The sequence below is a fragment of the Cornus florida genome, unplaced genomic scaffold (genome assembly GCF_030987335.1).
Source record: "Cornus florida cultivar Cherokee Brave unplaced genomic scaffold, ASM3098733v1 CherokeeBrave_3.0.0_Hap2_Chr04, whole genome shotgun sequence".
Lineage (NCBI taxonomy): Eukaryota > Viridiplantae > Streptophyta > Magnoliopsida > Cornales > Cornaceae > Cornus > Cornus florida.
In genome coordinates this window covers 1,479,638-1,496,125 of record NW_026775574.1, presented here as the reverse complement: position 1 = coordinate 1,496,125, position 16,488 = coordinate 1,479,638, and the positions used below count along the sequence as shown (strand labels likewise).

At 36.9% G+C, this 16,488-nt stretch overlaps 1 protein-coding gene across 4 annotated transcripts in view; it reads right to left on the bottom strand.

The window, feature by feature from the left end:
- LOC132302432 (probable potassium transporter 17) overlaps positions 1 to 16,488 on the bottom strand; it is a 30,985-nt gene that overhangs the window by 3,729 nt on the left and 10,768 nt on the right. For 2 of the 4 annotated variants that reach the window (XM_059799293.1, XM_059799294.1), the window contains one exon: positions 14,126 to 15,486. In XM_059799293.1, coding sequence (XP_059655276.1) covers positions 14,633 to 15,486 — 854 coding nt within the window. In that variant the 3' untranslated portion in view covers positions 14,126 to 14,632. Of the gene's footprint in view, positions 1 to 13,215; positions 13,311 to 13,659; positions 13,758 to 14,125; positions 15,487 to 16,488 lie in introns of those variants that run through there. The other 2 variants (XR_009480832.1, XR_009480831.1) reach the window with 2 other exon arrangements.

Below are 16,488 nucleotides of genomic sequence, written 5' to 3'. Positions count from 1 at the left end.
GTATGTTTAGTTGGAGGGTTCAGAAGTCTACATGTGGGGAATTTGCTGCTGCTTTGGCACAGCTTTTCAAAGTGCAATCTGTGAGGAACAAGATATCAAAGACGGTTTTTTCAGCAGCTATGTATTATTTGTGGAATGAGAGGAATGGTAGTCTTCACAGAGATACTTCTAGATCTCCCTCCATTCTTGTTAAGAGCATTGTTTGGGATGTTTTGGATGTTGCTGGAATGCGCCTTCAAGATTTGATTAGTTAATTTAAGGGAATAGGGGTTTTGTCTCTATTTTCCTGGTGTTGGTTCAGTGAGGTGTTACCCTCACTTTCTGCTTTGTACAATATTGTTTTATGTTTATAAAAAAATTCTTCATTTAGGAAGAAAAAGAAAAAAAAAAAAAAAAAAAAAATTGTTTAAAGGCTTGAATGAGATGTATAAACACTCATTCACAACTCTCATATTTATATACTAAAAAGAGCACATGTTATTATTACAATAAATGACACTGGATGAAATCATTGCATATTTTATGCCTAGACATATGCGTAAATAAAGTCAAATCCATGATTTGTGGCTATCATATCTCAGATAATATGGTAAGTCACATCTCATGATTTGCGCCTATCATATCTCGGCTAACACTCCCCCTCAAGTTGGTGCATGGATGTCTGAGACTCCCAACTTGGACAATGCATCCTTAAATACGGTCTTGCTAACACATGCAAATCTGATTAGTGATGCTTTTCTATCAAATGAAGTGCCGATCAACAAATCAAAGTGCCTCCCCTGCCCAGCTAAAGTCAAATCCATGATTTGTGGCTATCATATGGTAAGTCACATCTCATGATTTGCGCCGATCATATCTCGGCTAACACTCCCCCTCAAGTTGGTGCGTGGATGTCTGAGACGCCCAACTTGGACAATGCATCCTTAAATACGGTCTTGCGAACACGTGTAAATCTGATTAGTGATGCTTTTCTATCAAATGAAGTGCCGATCAACAAATCAAAGTGCCTCCCCAGCCAATAAACATTCAACAATGTCTTCTCATACCAGAAACAACCAACCATGTCTCCTCAAACTGTAAACAACCAACAAACAATGTATCCTCAGACCATAAACAACCAACAAACAATGTCTCCTCAGACCATCTCCCTTCATACACATGTTTAAAATATATAGATAGAAGAATCAACAATGTTTCCTCAGACCATTCCCCTTCATACATATGTTTAAACAATGTAGATGAAAGAATCAACAATGTCTCCTCAAACCATAAAAAAACAACCACGTCTCCTCAAACCATTTCCGAATGGGAGGTTTCGAACTTACAATGCCCTCATTGAGGTCGGATAGCCCTGCCTACTCGACACCTCCCGGATGGGGGATGCCTCCTTAGATCATTCTCGAATGGGTGGTGCCAAACTTGCAATTCCCTCATTGCAGTTGGACCACCCTGGCTCTGATACCAAGAAGAAATATAATATAGAAGAAAGAGAAGAGAAATATGTAAAAGATTTGAATGAGATAAATCACTCATTCACACCTCTAGTATTTATAGATAAAAAGAACACATGCTCATATTACAAGAAATCAAATCAAAATCAAATCATAGCATATTCTATGTTATAATTCGTGGCTATCAAATCTTTGCTAATATGGTAAGTCATTTCATAAATCGTGGCTATCATATTTGCTAACAATAACTCATGTGCAATAAGTGAAATAAACCATGCAGTAGAAAGTAAATATCCTTAAAATCCGAACTTTGGCTTGTTTTGAGTTCATTACCCAACTAATAGGAGGCATTTGTTTTAATTACCCAATTACCTTTTGGGCCCCTTACACCACATGATCTAAACCCTAACTAAAAAAATGCTAAGCAGAGGAAAACACCAATCAACTCAGAAAACATTATCGGCAATTTGGGTTGGGGGGGGGGGGGTTGTTACTCACACTAATGGATGTGAGATATAAAATTTGTAATTGGCGAATTTCGTTGTCAAAACAAGTCCGATCGAGTTGCAATTTTAAGTTCAAATTTCAAGTTCAAGATCGGGAGCGGAATTGAAGAATTGTTTGTGATCAATAGCTTGACAACATCAAAAAGGGTAAGAACAACACTTCAGGAAGCTTAACTAGAAGGTAAGGACATTTGCATGTTTTCGAAAAATTAGCGTTGCCAAATTTTTCTAAGTATAAAGCCATTAGTTCAGGTCTGGCCAACTTGAACCGGTTCAATAGCAGCTGAACCGTTCAAGTGTTAAAGGTTCATTTTTAAAATAACATACTGGCCAACTTGAACCAGTTCAAAGGCAACTAAACCGGTTCAAGTTCTACAACAGTTTTTGGTGACTTTGTTACCTACTCTGTTTTAACTTCCTATTATGCATAGACTTTCTCCTAAAAGCTTATGCACAAAATTGACTTGTTTTCCAAGTACAATTAAGGTTTCAAAAGTCTATAAAAACATATTTTCTCACTTAGGGTTGTGTGGCTTTTTGCATTAAAATTCGGATTTTCATTAAGAGCTTTTTTATGAGATTTTTAAGAACATACACACTATATACACACGAGTGAATTAGGGTGTTGTTCAAAATCTTGATCATGACTAAGCTATTAAAGATTGCATTTACAACGATCAGAGAACACATATTTTATTTCTTCTACAACAAATTTAGAGTCAAAGAAGAAGAATTTCCGATCACACTTTGAAGGCATTAAGGCGTTTGCGGAGTGTTGTTGATCTACCAGCAATCCTTCTACAAGGTTTGAGGCACAAGTCCGAAGTCGAGAGCTGTTGGACAGGAAGTCGCAAAGCCAGGGGCGTTCAGCGGATTGAGTCTTGGTAGAGTAAAGGGGCTTAAGTTTGAGTCAAAGTCAAAGTTTAGTGTACTTTGCTTCATACATAGTGCATCATTTTACACTTAGGATAGCGCACAAAACCTCGAGGTTTTCCAATTGGTTTCCTCGCTAAAATCCAGTGTCACTCTAACTTTATTTTCTCATTATTTTATGTGAGATTGTTAATTAACTCGTAATTTTAGTAGAATAAAAATTGGATAAAGAAACACGTAATTAATCCCTCTCTAAAACAGTTTTTAAAACTCAACTTTCCACGACCTATTCCTCTGCCCAATTCACAATAGCCAGCAGAGCCAATCTTTACACATTGAGTTGATCCTAGTGGAAAGTTTTTTTAAAAAAAAAAAAATTATTTCATCATGTCTTATGTTTTAAAAGAGGGTGGATCTAATCAACGTGGTCCTTTATTCAAAGGAGACAATTACAACTTTTGGAAATCAAAGATGAGAGCTTATTTGCAAAATTCAGGAGGTAAAGTCTAGGGTATTGTTGAGACAGGTTATACACCTCCGACTGAGAAAAAGACACAGGATGGTAAGACTGTTCAGGTTTTGAATGATTCCTTCACCTACACTGCTCTTGAGACTGGGCATAATGATGCTAATGGAAAAAGCTTTGTATGAAATTATTAATTTTGTTGTTCCATCTGAATATGCTAGAATTTCTTATTGTAAAACTGCTAAAGACGCTTCGGACATTTTGCAGGTCACTCGTGAAGGAACATCAAAAGTAAAGCTATCCAAAATTCAGATGTTTTCTCATAAGTTTGGGAACATAGTGATGAAAGAAGAAGCTGACTTTTATTCCAGTCTTCTTGAAATTATTTATGAGCTTCGTCACTTAGGCAAAAGAGTTAATGATAAGAAAAATTGTGAGAAAATCTTGAGATCTTTACCTAAGAGATTTTGTCTAGTGCTAAGGTAGATGAAGTTGTGAGTTCCCTGAAAATTTTTGAGATGCAGAAATTTAGTCAAATTCAAAAAGATAAGAATCTGGCTTTAAAGTCCACTCAAGTTGAAAACATTGTTGATGATAATTCTGATAAAGATGTGGCACTCATAACTATACAATTTAATAAGTATTTGCAAAAACAAAAAACAAGGAATGGCAAACTGAACTTACTTGTTGGAATTGTGGTGGCAAAGGTCACATTTCAATTGTTTGTCCTAGTCCTCAAAAAGATTCAAATGATAGGAATAAAGGAAAAGGTATGAAAGTTTCAGGTCCTGAGAATACCACTCCTAGTGATAATGAATCCTCTCATAATAATTGCAATGATGTTTCTTTTGTTGCTTTTCTTGATAAAGGACCTCATGTTGTTACTTTGTCTGATTATGATATTTCAAACAATGAAGATAATGAAGTCCATGATGAACAAAATTGAGAGGATGAGATTGATGAAGAGCAACTGAAAAGAATGTTTGTAGAAACTGTGGAAGTAAAACTGGCTATAAAGAAATTGGCGAAAGAACTTATTCACGCCAAAGAAGAAAAAGATGAACTGAAAAACAAAGTTGATGAAGGTAAATTGAGAATTATTGAAAGCAATTCATTCATTTATGATCTCAAAGGAAAAGTCAAATCTCTTGAAGGTGAGGTAAGTATAGCTAACTTTGTGAAAGATTCTTTTGTTTCTAGAGTTGAATTTCTTGATATTAAATTGAAGAAATCACGAGAGAAATTGATTGCTTTTACATCTGGACAAGTCAAACTGAATAAGATGATAAATATTGGCAAGAATGTGAATGATAAAACAGGCTTAGGATTTGTTATGGGCTCATCTAGTAATCAGGGTCAAACAATCTTTGTGAAACCTGTGAATCAAAACATCCCTGATCCTAAATTGGTTGATTCATTGCATTTTCTGAGTACTTCTCGAAGTTGTTCACTGAATCAGCAGTTTGGCGTCCTTCGCTTGATGGGATTCATTTTGATTCTAGTTCGGGTGAGGAGTGCTTTGTTTTGGAAGAGCCTTTTTCAGAGGAGGAAGTTCTCGCTGCTTTGAAGAGTTGTAATGGGGATAAAGCCCCTGGTCCTGATGGTTTTACTATGCGTTTCATTTTGGAGTGTTGGGAGGTGGTTCGTGAAAAGGTGATGGGCTCTTTTCATGCTTTCCATGTGCAGGGCTCTTTTGAGAAAAGTTTGAATGCAACTTTTATTGCTCTTATTCCAAAGAAGGGAGAGGCAATGGATGTTAAAGATTTCCGCCCTATTAGTTTGGTGGGATGTTTTAACAAGTTGATTGCGAAAGTCTTGGCCTCTAGGTTGAAAAAGGTGATGGATGGCGTCATTTCTGACTCTCAGAATGCCTTTGTGGGTGGTCGTCAAATTTTGGATTCAGTCCTTATTGCTAGTGAATGTGTTGATTCTCGGTTAAGCAGCAGTGTTCCGGGTGTTCTATGTAAGCTGGATATTGAAAAGGCGTACGATCATGTGAGCTGAAGTTTCCTTCTCTACCTACTGGAGAGAATGGGTTTTGGTGAGCGGTGGAGGAGATGGATTCTTTTTTGCATCTCTAGCGCTCGGTTCTCTGTCCTTGTGAACGGAGCTCCGACGGGTTTTTTCTCTAGCTCGAGGGGCTTGAGGCAAGGGGATCCGCTTTCCCCTTTCTTGTTCCTTTTTGTGATGGAGGCTTTTAGCAGATTACTGACGAGGGCTGTGGAGCTGGGTTTTTTGAGAGGTTTTCAAGTGGGCAGGAATGTTGCTAGTCAATTGGCAGTCTCTCATTTGATGTTTGCGGATGATACTATTGTGTTTTGTGATGCGGACGCGTCCCAGTTGAGGCACTTGAGATGCGTTTTGATTTGGTTTCAAGTGGTCTCTGACCTTAAGGTTAATGTTGGAAAGAGTCTGCTTGTGCCTGTTGGGGATGTTCCTGAGATTGAGATGCTTGCGCAGATCATTGGATGTTGTACTGGCTCTTTTCCCATTTCTTACTTAGGATTGCCTTTGGGTGCTCCTTCGAGATGTGTGGGGAGCTGGGATCCGGTTGTCGATATTCGAAAGGAGGTTGGCGGGTTGGAAAAAGCAGTACCTGTCCAAAGGGGGTCGGGTAACCTTGATTAAGAGCACCCTCTCTAGCCTTCCTACTTACTTCATCTCTCTGTTTCAGATTCCTTCTTCAGTGACCGAGAGAATTGAAAGATTGTAATGCAACTTCCTTTTGGGGGGGGGGGGGGAAGGAGAAGAGTTCAAGTTTCACTTGGTTCGGTGGGATCAAGTGTGCCGTCCAATTCGGTTTGAAGGCTTAGGGTTAAGGAGGTTGTTGCCTTTTAATAAGGCTCTCCTTGGTAAATGGCTATGGAGGTTTGGGATAGAGAGGCATTGGCTTTGGAGGAGAGTTATTGAGAGCAAATTTGGGGAAAGTAACGATGGGCGGTGCTCTCTGGCAAGGCGTGGCCCAAGGGGGGTGGGAGTTTGGAATTTCATTCGGAGGGATTGGGATGATTTTTGCAAGCATGTTCGCTTTCGAATTAAAGATGGAAGGAGGATCAGTTTTTGAAAGGATATCTGGTGTGGGGAACGCCCTCTTGTTCTCGCTTTCCCACGGCTTTATAGGATTGCTTCTCACCGACAGGCTATGGTTGTTGACTGTTATCATCTTGATAACGGGAGACTGACTTGGGATGTTCAGTTCAGGAGGCATTTTCAGGATTGGGAGATCGAGGATGTTTCTCGCTTTCTGGAGGTTTTATATAGCCAGGTGATCTCTTTTGGGGAGTCGGATTGTTGGTTCTGGGTTCCTAACTCGCAAGGCCGTTTTGAGGTTAGATCTTTTTTTAGATGCCTTTCGTTTCATCACGGGGAACCCTTCCCATGGAAGTCTATTTGGCGTTCCAAGGCTCCCCGCAAGGTCGCCTTTTTTGCTTGGACCTCAGTCCTAGGCAAGATTTTAACCCAGGACAATTTGAGGAGGAGGAATCAGGTGGTGGTCAATCGGTGTTATATGTGCTTGTGCAATGAGGAGTCAGTTGATCACCTCCTTTTACATTGTAGTATGGCCAGAGATTGTTGGGATTTGATGCTTAGTTTATTTGGGGTTCAATGGGTTATGCCTTGTTCTTCTAGAGGGTTGATTGAAGCTTGGAGAGGCGTATCCGTTGGGGCTTCCATTCAAGATGCTTGGAGGAATACGCCGCTTTGTTTGGTGGTGTATTTGGCTCGAGAGAAATAGGAAATATTTTGATGGAAAAGAGAAGCCTGTTTCTATGCTTAAGTTCTCTATTATTTGTACTCTTTTTTGTTGGGTTTCAGGGAGAGATTATAGATCTACGGAGGAAATTATTGTTTTTTTGGCCTCTTTGAAGGTCTAAGGTGCCCTTTAGCCTTTTGTTTTTTATCTTTGGGTTCCGCTCCCCTTTTTGAGCGTTTTTAATAAATTCTTAGTTATCAAAAAGAAAAAAAGTCTTATGTGCCTAATGTGTTGCATTACACTTTTTGTGGTAGAATTGGACATAGCCAACATTATTGTTTTTGGAAGAAAAAGAAAAGTTTTTCTGATATTCATTCTGTTTCATGCTAAGAATAGGGTTCACGCTAAGAAAAGTCAAAATTTTGTTTCACCCAAAAATTCTAAAGTTAAGAATTTGTATGAGAAGAAAGTCAAAACTGAAAAAACTTTTCAAAAATTAAAAGTGAAGACTGATTGGATCAAAAAAGAAGAGTTAGTCAACTATGTGCTAGTTGATTCTATGGAACTAGTTTCCAATAGGTCATTGGGTACAAAACCCTCTAAGTCCTAGGAAGGTTGAGTGATCATGGATTGTGATTATTGAAAATATGTTTGCCATTGGATCACTTTTTGTAGTCTAAGGTTTGGTTGTGATTTGGGGAAATAATGATCATATTTGTTTCTTGATAACATATGAGAAAATTCTTTCTATTGAATTTCTGAACAGTTTTTTAATGCAAATTGGGACATACGATGATTTGATAAAATAGATACTTGGTTTGTAATCTATACAATGAAAAACAATTTGCTATGTTTATGTGACTTTTAGATTTGAATCTCTTGAGTTCATATCTCCATGTGCACTAGTCCGTCTCTGAGGCAATTAATTGAAAATCATTGGAATGTTGACTAGGTTGTATTGCTCCTAAAAACTATAGAGGTTATTGTTCAAAAAAAAAAATAGAGCATGTGTCTAAAAAATATATATATATAAAAAATTTCAGCATGAAAAGAAAAGAAAAATAAAATTTTGCTGAAAACTTTGCTAAGGAAAAGGCTACCTATTGAGTTTGGGTCGAAAGCTCCTATTAGACTTTGAAGTGTAGTTATTTGGGTAAAAAGAAAGATGGAGACAAGTCGAAATAGGGAATTAATGTCTGCTCTTTAGAGGGAAAGCCGTCTTGCTTAGAAAATTTGCTCAAAAACAATCTTATCTTACTTATAAAAAAAAAAAAAAAAAACAATCTTATCTTGAGGTTTTTCGATCCATATGATTTAGACAATGATTTGATGAAATTTGATTGAAATTTGAGAATATTGGATTGCGCATGCACATGAACTTGCTAGATGGATTTCTAAATTTTTTCTTAAAAATTGCAAGTTGAATTTCATGTTGTGATTACCTCCTAAGAGTCGAAAATTATTGCAATTTTTGTGGTGTCATGCATTTGTCATGGATATTCATAAAGGGTCAGGAAAGTTTGGATCATGTGTTGATTTGAAATTTATGGGATTTGTTTTCTCATACTTAAATAATAATAATAATAATAATTGAAAAATGAAAATGAAAATTTTCAAAAATCAAAAAAGATTTTGTTTTCTTTAGGTTTTAATTTTTTTTTTCTCCTCATTGGGTGTTCTATGCTTGAGATGATCATTGAAGATTATTATTATTATTTTTTTTTTTTTAAAAAGAAAGGGGAATTGAACAAGTTGTTTTTCAAAGGAATGAAGTCTGAAAGACTTGAATCGGTTCAGCCTCACTTGAACCGATTCAAGTGCACAAGGTTGCAATGTCGAATTGAAACAAACTTGAACTGGTTCGAGGCCCCCTGAACCAGTTCAAGTCCCTGGACACTTAAGTTAAACTTTGTGCGCGCGCTGTTGGGTCATTCAAACCCTCTTTGCCCGCGATTTTGGTCACTCCTCTCACCCTCTCTTGCATCTATATTCTCGTATCATCATACTACATCCTTGGTAGTCGAAATTTGTGAGGTAATAATCTTTGCTCATCTTCATATTTGCATCATTCTTGATATTCTTGTGGAGATTGAAGAAGGTTTGAATTGGGTTTGATGATTAATAGAGTTTGGGGTGAACTCTTGAGGATTTTGGTTGATATTGAATTGGAAGCTTATATTAGGGAGGAAGTTGAAGAATTTTGTTGTGGATTTTGTTGATTGGGACATAATTGTGCTTGTTGATTGATTTTTGTGGATTTTAGAGAATTAAAATCATCATTTTGACAAGAACACGCTCGGGTTGCACACCAAGTGTTCGACAAAATTACTCAACGAACTTGGGAGCTTCAAACCAAAATTTGTCGTGAATCAAAATGACTCCTAAGGCATCCTCGAAGGCAAAGGGTAAGGGAATAGACACCGGAAGGCCTCCGAAGCGGATTACAACCGGAATTCACATCCGGGAACCACAAATGGGATCAAGCATTCCTCCTGTTGCTCATACACTCCCCGTGGCTTCTAATGCACCTCAATTGGCGATACCAGCTGGGTATCCTTGAGTTTCTGCTATAGGGAAGATTGAATTTACTCAGGATCACTTCTTCAATGAAGATGCATGGAAGACTTTCAATAGCATCTACAAGGATGGACCGAAAAAGATAGAGAGGAATGTACTTCTAAACAAGCTTAGGGACAGCACCGGAAAGAAGCTTGTAGAGTATATCGAGACGAACAAATGGCTCTTCTTCACAAGGATGGATGGCAATTTTTCTCCCGATATGATTCATTATTTTTATGCCAACATCAAAGAGGCCAATCTTCAAGATAACAAGTTTGTTGTAGCTCTTTTTGGAATTGATTATCATGTCAATGCTGAGGTTATTGATGACATTCTGGGATTGGATCTTGTTCATGAAGATGATGGATTGATTATTCCAGTTGAAAGATCGGAGCTGACTACCTCATAAATTCATGACGTTATATGTGTCTCAGGATCTCAAAAAGAACCTTGCTTTATACCATCTCGCCATCTCACTGATGAATCCGCACTTTTTAACAATTTTAACATGGCCAATCTTGGGTCTTTTGGGAAGAAGGTTGAGATCACCTTGGAACGGGCTCAAGTTCTATATTTTTTGGCAATGGGAGCTCTAATTGAGCTTAGTTCATCAGTAGTGCGGACCATGAGTCTTCATTACAAGAATAATTCTCGCAAGCATGCTTCTCCATTCCCAATTATTATCATGGAGTTCTATAAGAAGAACAACATAATGATTCCACCACGACCTTATCATCAGAAGATAATGATGGAATTGGATCTCCGTGCCTTGAACAAGTCAAGACTGCTCGAGAAAATGCTAGGAAGGCCCAAGGAGATTCAGTTGCAACTTCTTCTCGTAATCCGGATTTCGACAAGCTCTTCACCACTAAGGGCAACTTCACTAAGGATGACACCAATCTTTTGTTTGCCTCTTTACTTCAAAGTGATCGTGCTATTCTAGATAGAGTTCACTCTTTGGAGAATGAAGTAAGAGAGCTACGGGCTGAGATCAAGGTACTTAGAGAGCAGCAGGCGGGTATTACCGAGGATGTTTATAAACCCGCACCCCCAGAGACTTCTAAGAGAGCTGTTGATGATAATGAGGATGACTTTGATGATGACAGTTCGGAGGGTGATGATGGAGATAAGATTGTCACAACCCTAGTTTCATTTGATGGGGATAATTCATTTGGAGATCATTTGTTTTGTTTTGGAGGCTGACAACTTTCTTTTTTTTTTCTTCTTTTTTTTTTCCCCAATTTTGGATATTTTGGTTCATAATGTGTGCTTACATGTTCATACATTCATATGCATCATGATTAAGATGATCTTTCTGCTTATGTTCTTGAAACTCATTTTGACATAAATGACTTGATCTTGTTAAATTTGGATGCGGAAATAAGAAATGCAAATTGGAAAAGGTAAGAAAGAAGAGAGAAAGATGGAGAACACAGGCATATACATAGTTCGGCACGAACGCCTACATCCATGGACAAAGAGCCACTAAAGGCTACAATTCTATTATTCAGATCTGTATATTGCTCGAGTACAAAGAGCATGTATATAGGCATGGTAAAGATAAGAAAAAAATGAAGGTGTACAATAGTCGAAGAAGGCACCGTGGTTGTTGGAGGATTTTGCTCCACCATTATATAGAAATATTTATAGTTGAAAGGAAATTGACCGGATCACCGTGATTGGTGGAGGATTTTGCTCCACGATTATATAGAAATATTTATATATTTCAACAGATCTGTTCTTTTGTAATCTACTCCCTGCGTTTTTCTATATGACTTGATGTGTTTTATCTTCTACCGTTGTCAATTTGTTCCAAAAAGGGGGAGAATTATTGTGACTTTCACATTCAGGGGGAGTTGATATTTAGGGGGAGTTTAATCACTAAAGTTGTTTTGTCTGGATTTAGATGATCTTTCTGCTTATGTGCTTGAAATTCTTTTTGACATAAATGACTTGATCTGTTCTTTTGTAATATTCTCCCTGTGTTTTTCTATATGACTTGATGTGTTTTTATCTTCTACCCTTGTCAATTTGTTCCAAAAAGGGGGAGAATTAATGTGACTTTCACATTCAGGGGGAGTTGATATTTAGGGGGAGTTTAATCACTAAAGTTGTTTTATCTGGATTTAGCTTTCACTGGTTTTTTTGCTTAATCTTTGTGCAGAAAACAGGTTGAAAGAGTTCATTGAGATGATCAAGAGCAGTTGAAAGATATTCATATTCAAGGGAAACATTCCGTTATTTATTTCTTTGACAATTTGTAATCTTCCTTTTCTGCTTGGGTAGGTTATATATTTGTTTTTAGGGTTTTGTCACGAAATTGCTAAAAGTGGGAGATTGTGAGATATAAAATTTATAATTGGCGATTTCATTGTCAAAACAAGTCCGATCAAGTTGTAATTTTAAGTTCAAATTTCAAGTTCAAGATCGGAAGCGGAATTGAAGAGTTGTTCGTGATCTGACGACATCGAAAAGGGTAAGAACAACTCTTTAGGAAGCTTAACTAAAAGGGAAGGACACTTACATGTTTTCGAAAAATTAGCGTTGCCAAATTTTTTTAAGTATATAGCCTTCAGTTCAGGTCTGGCCAACTTGAACTGGTTCAAAAGCTGCTGAACCTGTTCAAGTGTTAAAGCTTCGTTTTTAAAATAACACACTGGCCAACTTGAGCTGGTTCAAGTTCTACAGCAGATTTTGGTAACTTTGTTTCCTACTCTGTTTTAACTTCCTATTCTGTCTAGACTTTCTCCTAAAAGCTTATGCACAAAATTGACTTATTTTCCAAGTACAATTAGGGTTTCAAAAGTCTATAAAAACATATTTTCTCACTTAGGGTTGTGTGGCTTTTTGCATTAAAATTGTGATTTTCATTAAGAGCCTTTTTGTGATATTTTTAAGAACACACACACACGAGTGAATTAGGGCGTAGTTCAAAATCCTGATCATGACTGAGCTATTGAAGATTGCATGTACAACGAGCAGAGAAAACAGATTTTATTTCTTCTACAACAAATTCAGATTCAAATAAAAAGAATTTCCGATTACACTTTAAAGGGATCAAGGCGCTTGCGGAGTGTTGTTGATCTACCAGCAATCATTCTACAAGGTTCGAGGCATAAGTCTGAAGTGGAGAGCTGTTGGACAGGAAGTCGCAAAGCCAAGGGCGTTCAGCGGATTGAGCCTTGGTAGAGTGAAGGGGTTTGAGTTTGAGTCAAAGTTCAATGTACTTTGCTTCATACATAGTGGATTAATTTACGCTTAGGATAGGGCACAAAACCTCGAGCTTTTCCAATTGGTTTCCTCACTAAAATCCGGTGTTACTCTGACTTTACTTTCTCATTATTTTATGTGTGATTGCTAATTAACCGGTAATTTTAGTAGAGTAAAAATTGGATAAAGAAACACATGATTAATCCCTCTCTAAAACAGTTTTTAAAACTCAATTTTCCACAACCTATTCCGCTGCACAACTCACAATAGAAAACCTCGCATGGTCATGAGACAACAAATAGCTAGGGAATTTTAAAGATATTTCCATTTTGGTACCAAAGGCCTAACCCAAGTGGTAACTCCTCCTCCCAGATATTTAGTTACGGGTGCAAGTCACCATTTTGATAATTGTGGATGTGTCTTACCTAGCAAGAAAAAGTAAAGAAATGCTATTACCTTCTTTAAGAAATGGACCAAACATATGGTCCAATCAGAAAAAGAGAACTTCTCGGTCAACAATTTAAGAAGGTGAATTAAGTGGAGGACAAAACCTGGTAAACAAAAGAGAAGGCAGAAATATTGGTATGCTTTGGAGGAACCAAACAATAGATAGAGACAGAATTAGCAGAACTAATTAAAGTAACATAGACTCAGCCACACTAACCACAAAGGTGTTCCTCATTTAAAAATTCACCAAGTAGCTTCAATTATAAATACAAAAGCATTCAAATATATCTACTGATATCATTTTTGGTAGAGATTGATTTCTGTATATAATCAGCCAAACATGCATTTCAATTATAACATACCGGCATATATAGACGCTATATATGTTCTTTAGTTCAGTATATATATAGATTCAAATTTAATTCAACAGAGATAGAGGGGGTGGTTGTGTACCTGGGGTTAAAGGACCACCTTGTTGGCATAGAAGGGGACTGAGCCTCCAGCTTCGTTGTAACGATGATTGAAAGCATCTGAACTCATTTTGGATTGCACTGCAACATTATTAGCATGACAATGGCGATGAAAATAATCTCCATTGGTTTCTCCAATTTTCTCTTCTTTTAGAGAGAATTTAATTTACATGATTTAAGAGCACATGAGACACATGAAACCTCAAATAAACTTAATTTCAGAAAAGAGAGAATGAGGAAAGAAAGAAGAAGAAAAAGATATTTTACTTTCAATTGGTTGTTTGACGAGAACAAACTAAATAGAGAGCTAAGAGATGAATTTGTTTTTAATTTGTTGTATTCTCAACTTCTCGAATAAACTTAATATTCAAATCACTCCTCACTTTGGAAGACAACAAAGATTTTAAAAAGAAAAATAATTTGCAGGATTGTTGCTTGATGTAAGAAAGTTTTGGCAAATATGAAGGGCATCCATGTAAGAAATTTCACCAGTTTTTCCAAATGCAACGATTTCTATAGATGAATGATTTAAGAACTTTTCGGCCAACTTAACAAGACATCAAGGCTGATACTTTCTCCCTTAAATTGAAGACACCATTGTACTCTACTCTTGTTAGCGTAAGACATTGGTGGTACATTTACTCTCCAGTCTCCACTCAAAATGGAAAATATGCATAAAAAAAAAAAAAAAAAAACTTAACGTGTTCTAACAGTCTATGCCTAAAGCTGAAACATTACATTGCCTTTTACCCTAAATATACATCTTATTTCTAACCCTTTCTAGGAATCTGCTTGTTCTGGCTGTTGGAAGGAATTATCAGAAAAATGTGTGATGGCTAATTGGTTTTTGCCAAAACTTTCTTGCATGAAGCCTCTAGTAAATGCCTCCCTTGCTAATTTACCTGGCGGAAATTCCAATGGCAGACAAGAGATATAGCTCACTTTATCTCATCCTTTCAAGCCTCATAAAGCATTCCAACCTCAATACGCTGTGGTAGTGGCACGCTCATAGTAGGCAGCGCAGATCTACAATTACCGTGCATAACCTCATAGAATGCAAGCATGAATCTGTCAAACCAGCTACAGCTCTTTCCTATGTGAAACCTTGTCTTCCCCCGAATGTGAACCACACCAGCAAGCTTTGCCTCTTCCAGATCAGAAATCTCTCCTTCAATCTCTGGAGGAATTGATGGTACAAAGCCAGAGCTTTTCTGTATATAAGCTTGCAAGCTATCAGTGACTTGACTTACAAGGTCATCTCCTTCAAGATTAAGAGAATCTGCATAGCCATACTGAATCACACACCCATAAACCCCTTTGAGGCCCAGTTTGTTGACAATGATCCTCTCGTGCGGGGCAACTTTCGGAACCAACAAGTAGCGCAGAGTCGTGAAAATAGTTACCTTGTGAAGAGATTTCATGTTCTTTATATAATGTCCAAGAATTGGTGTTAGCCCATCTTGGATGTTGGTGTAGAAAAAACAAATTCCAGGGACTCTTTGGACAACCGGATTAGCCAGCAACATTCCAAGTCTTTCCAAGTCTATCTTGTGGGTTAACTCATACTCTAACTTTCTCTGCCTCCCATAAAACCATCCAAACATAATGAATGCAAGGATAAAAGAAATGGCAAATGGAATCCAGCCACCTTCTGGAATTTTGGTGCAAACAGCACTTACATAGACGCCCTCCATCACAAAGAATATAAAGAAGTAAAGGGCAACCAGCATTGGTGGAGTTCTCCAAATCATTATCATGACCAGTGTCAGCAGTATAGTGGTTATGAGCATGACCAGACTAACAACAACACCTGTTCACATCTTAATCATTAGTGGATGCATTGGAATAATAATATATAAAGGTCAAACAAGATATGAACAGAAGATGTAGTTGCAAAACAATCTTTGGGCAGCATCAGTGACGGACCCAGAAATTTTATTGGGAGGACAGCTATTAAAGAATAAAAAGATTAAAAAAATATTGCAAAGATAATTTTTTTTTTAAAAATAATAAAAAATTAATTAATTAATTTAGATTGATAATATTTCCGTTTGTCACATTAACAATTTTTCTCAATGAATTTTTATATTAAGTAAAATTTTCATATAAAAGTTAAGAAAAAAAACTATGTACAGTTAAGTAACACCATTATGTAATTAATATTATACAATCAAATGTATGCTTGAATTCTAGTGCATCTCTTAGGCAGTTAGAGGATTAAGTTAGATCTAAAAATATCAGTGGGGGCAGATTTATAAATTGGAGTTTTTTCATAATTTATGTGGCGGCATTTACAAAATTATAGGTACATAATGCAAATAAAAAATAAATCCAGTGGGGATGGCCGCCCCCACTGGCCACCACATAGGTCCGTGCCTTGGCAGCATCATGCACTTTGTTGCTAACTGGCATAATATATTTAGTGAATAGTAGAACATCCACTAAATTTATCTTCAGAGCTTTTCATCACTAAATTAATTATACATTGGATGTTGACTGAAGAAAGAAAATAAATAATTTTGTTAAATTATACTACGAACTCTACCGATATATATATAATAATGATACAACAAGATTGATTACCACAATCCACAGAAATATAAAGCCACTGCATTATACTAATAACTCTACCAATTATAAAGATAATAATGATACAACAATATTCATCATCATCCTTGCCTTTATCCCATACAAACAGGGTCGGCCACATGAATTCTGTTTTTCCACTCTTTTTTATCATAAGCCATATCTCCAACTAAATTTAATTTTTTAAAATCATTTCGTATCACTTCATTCCATGTTATTTTCAGCC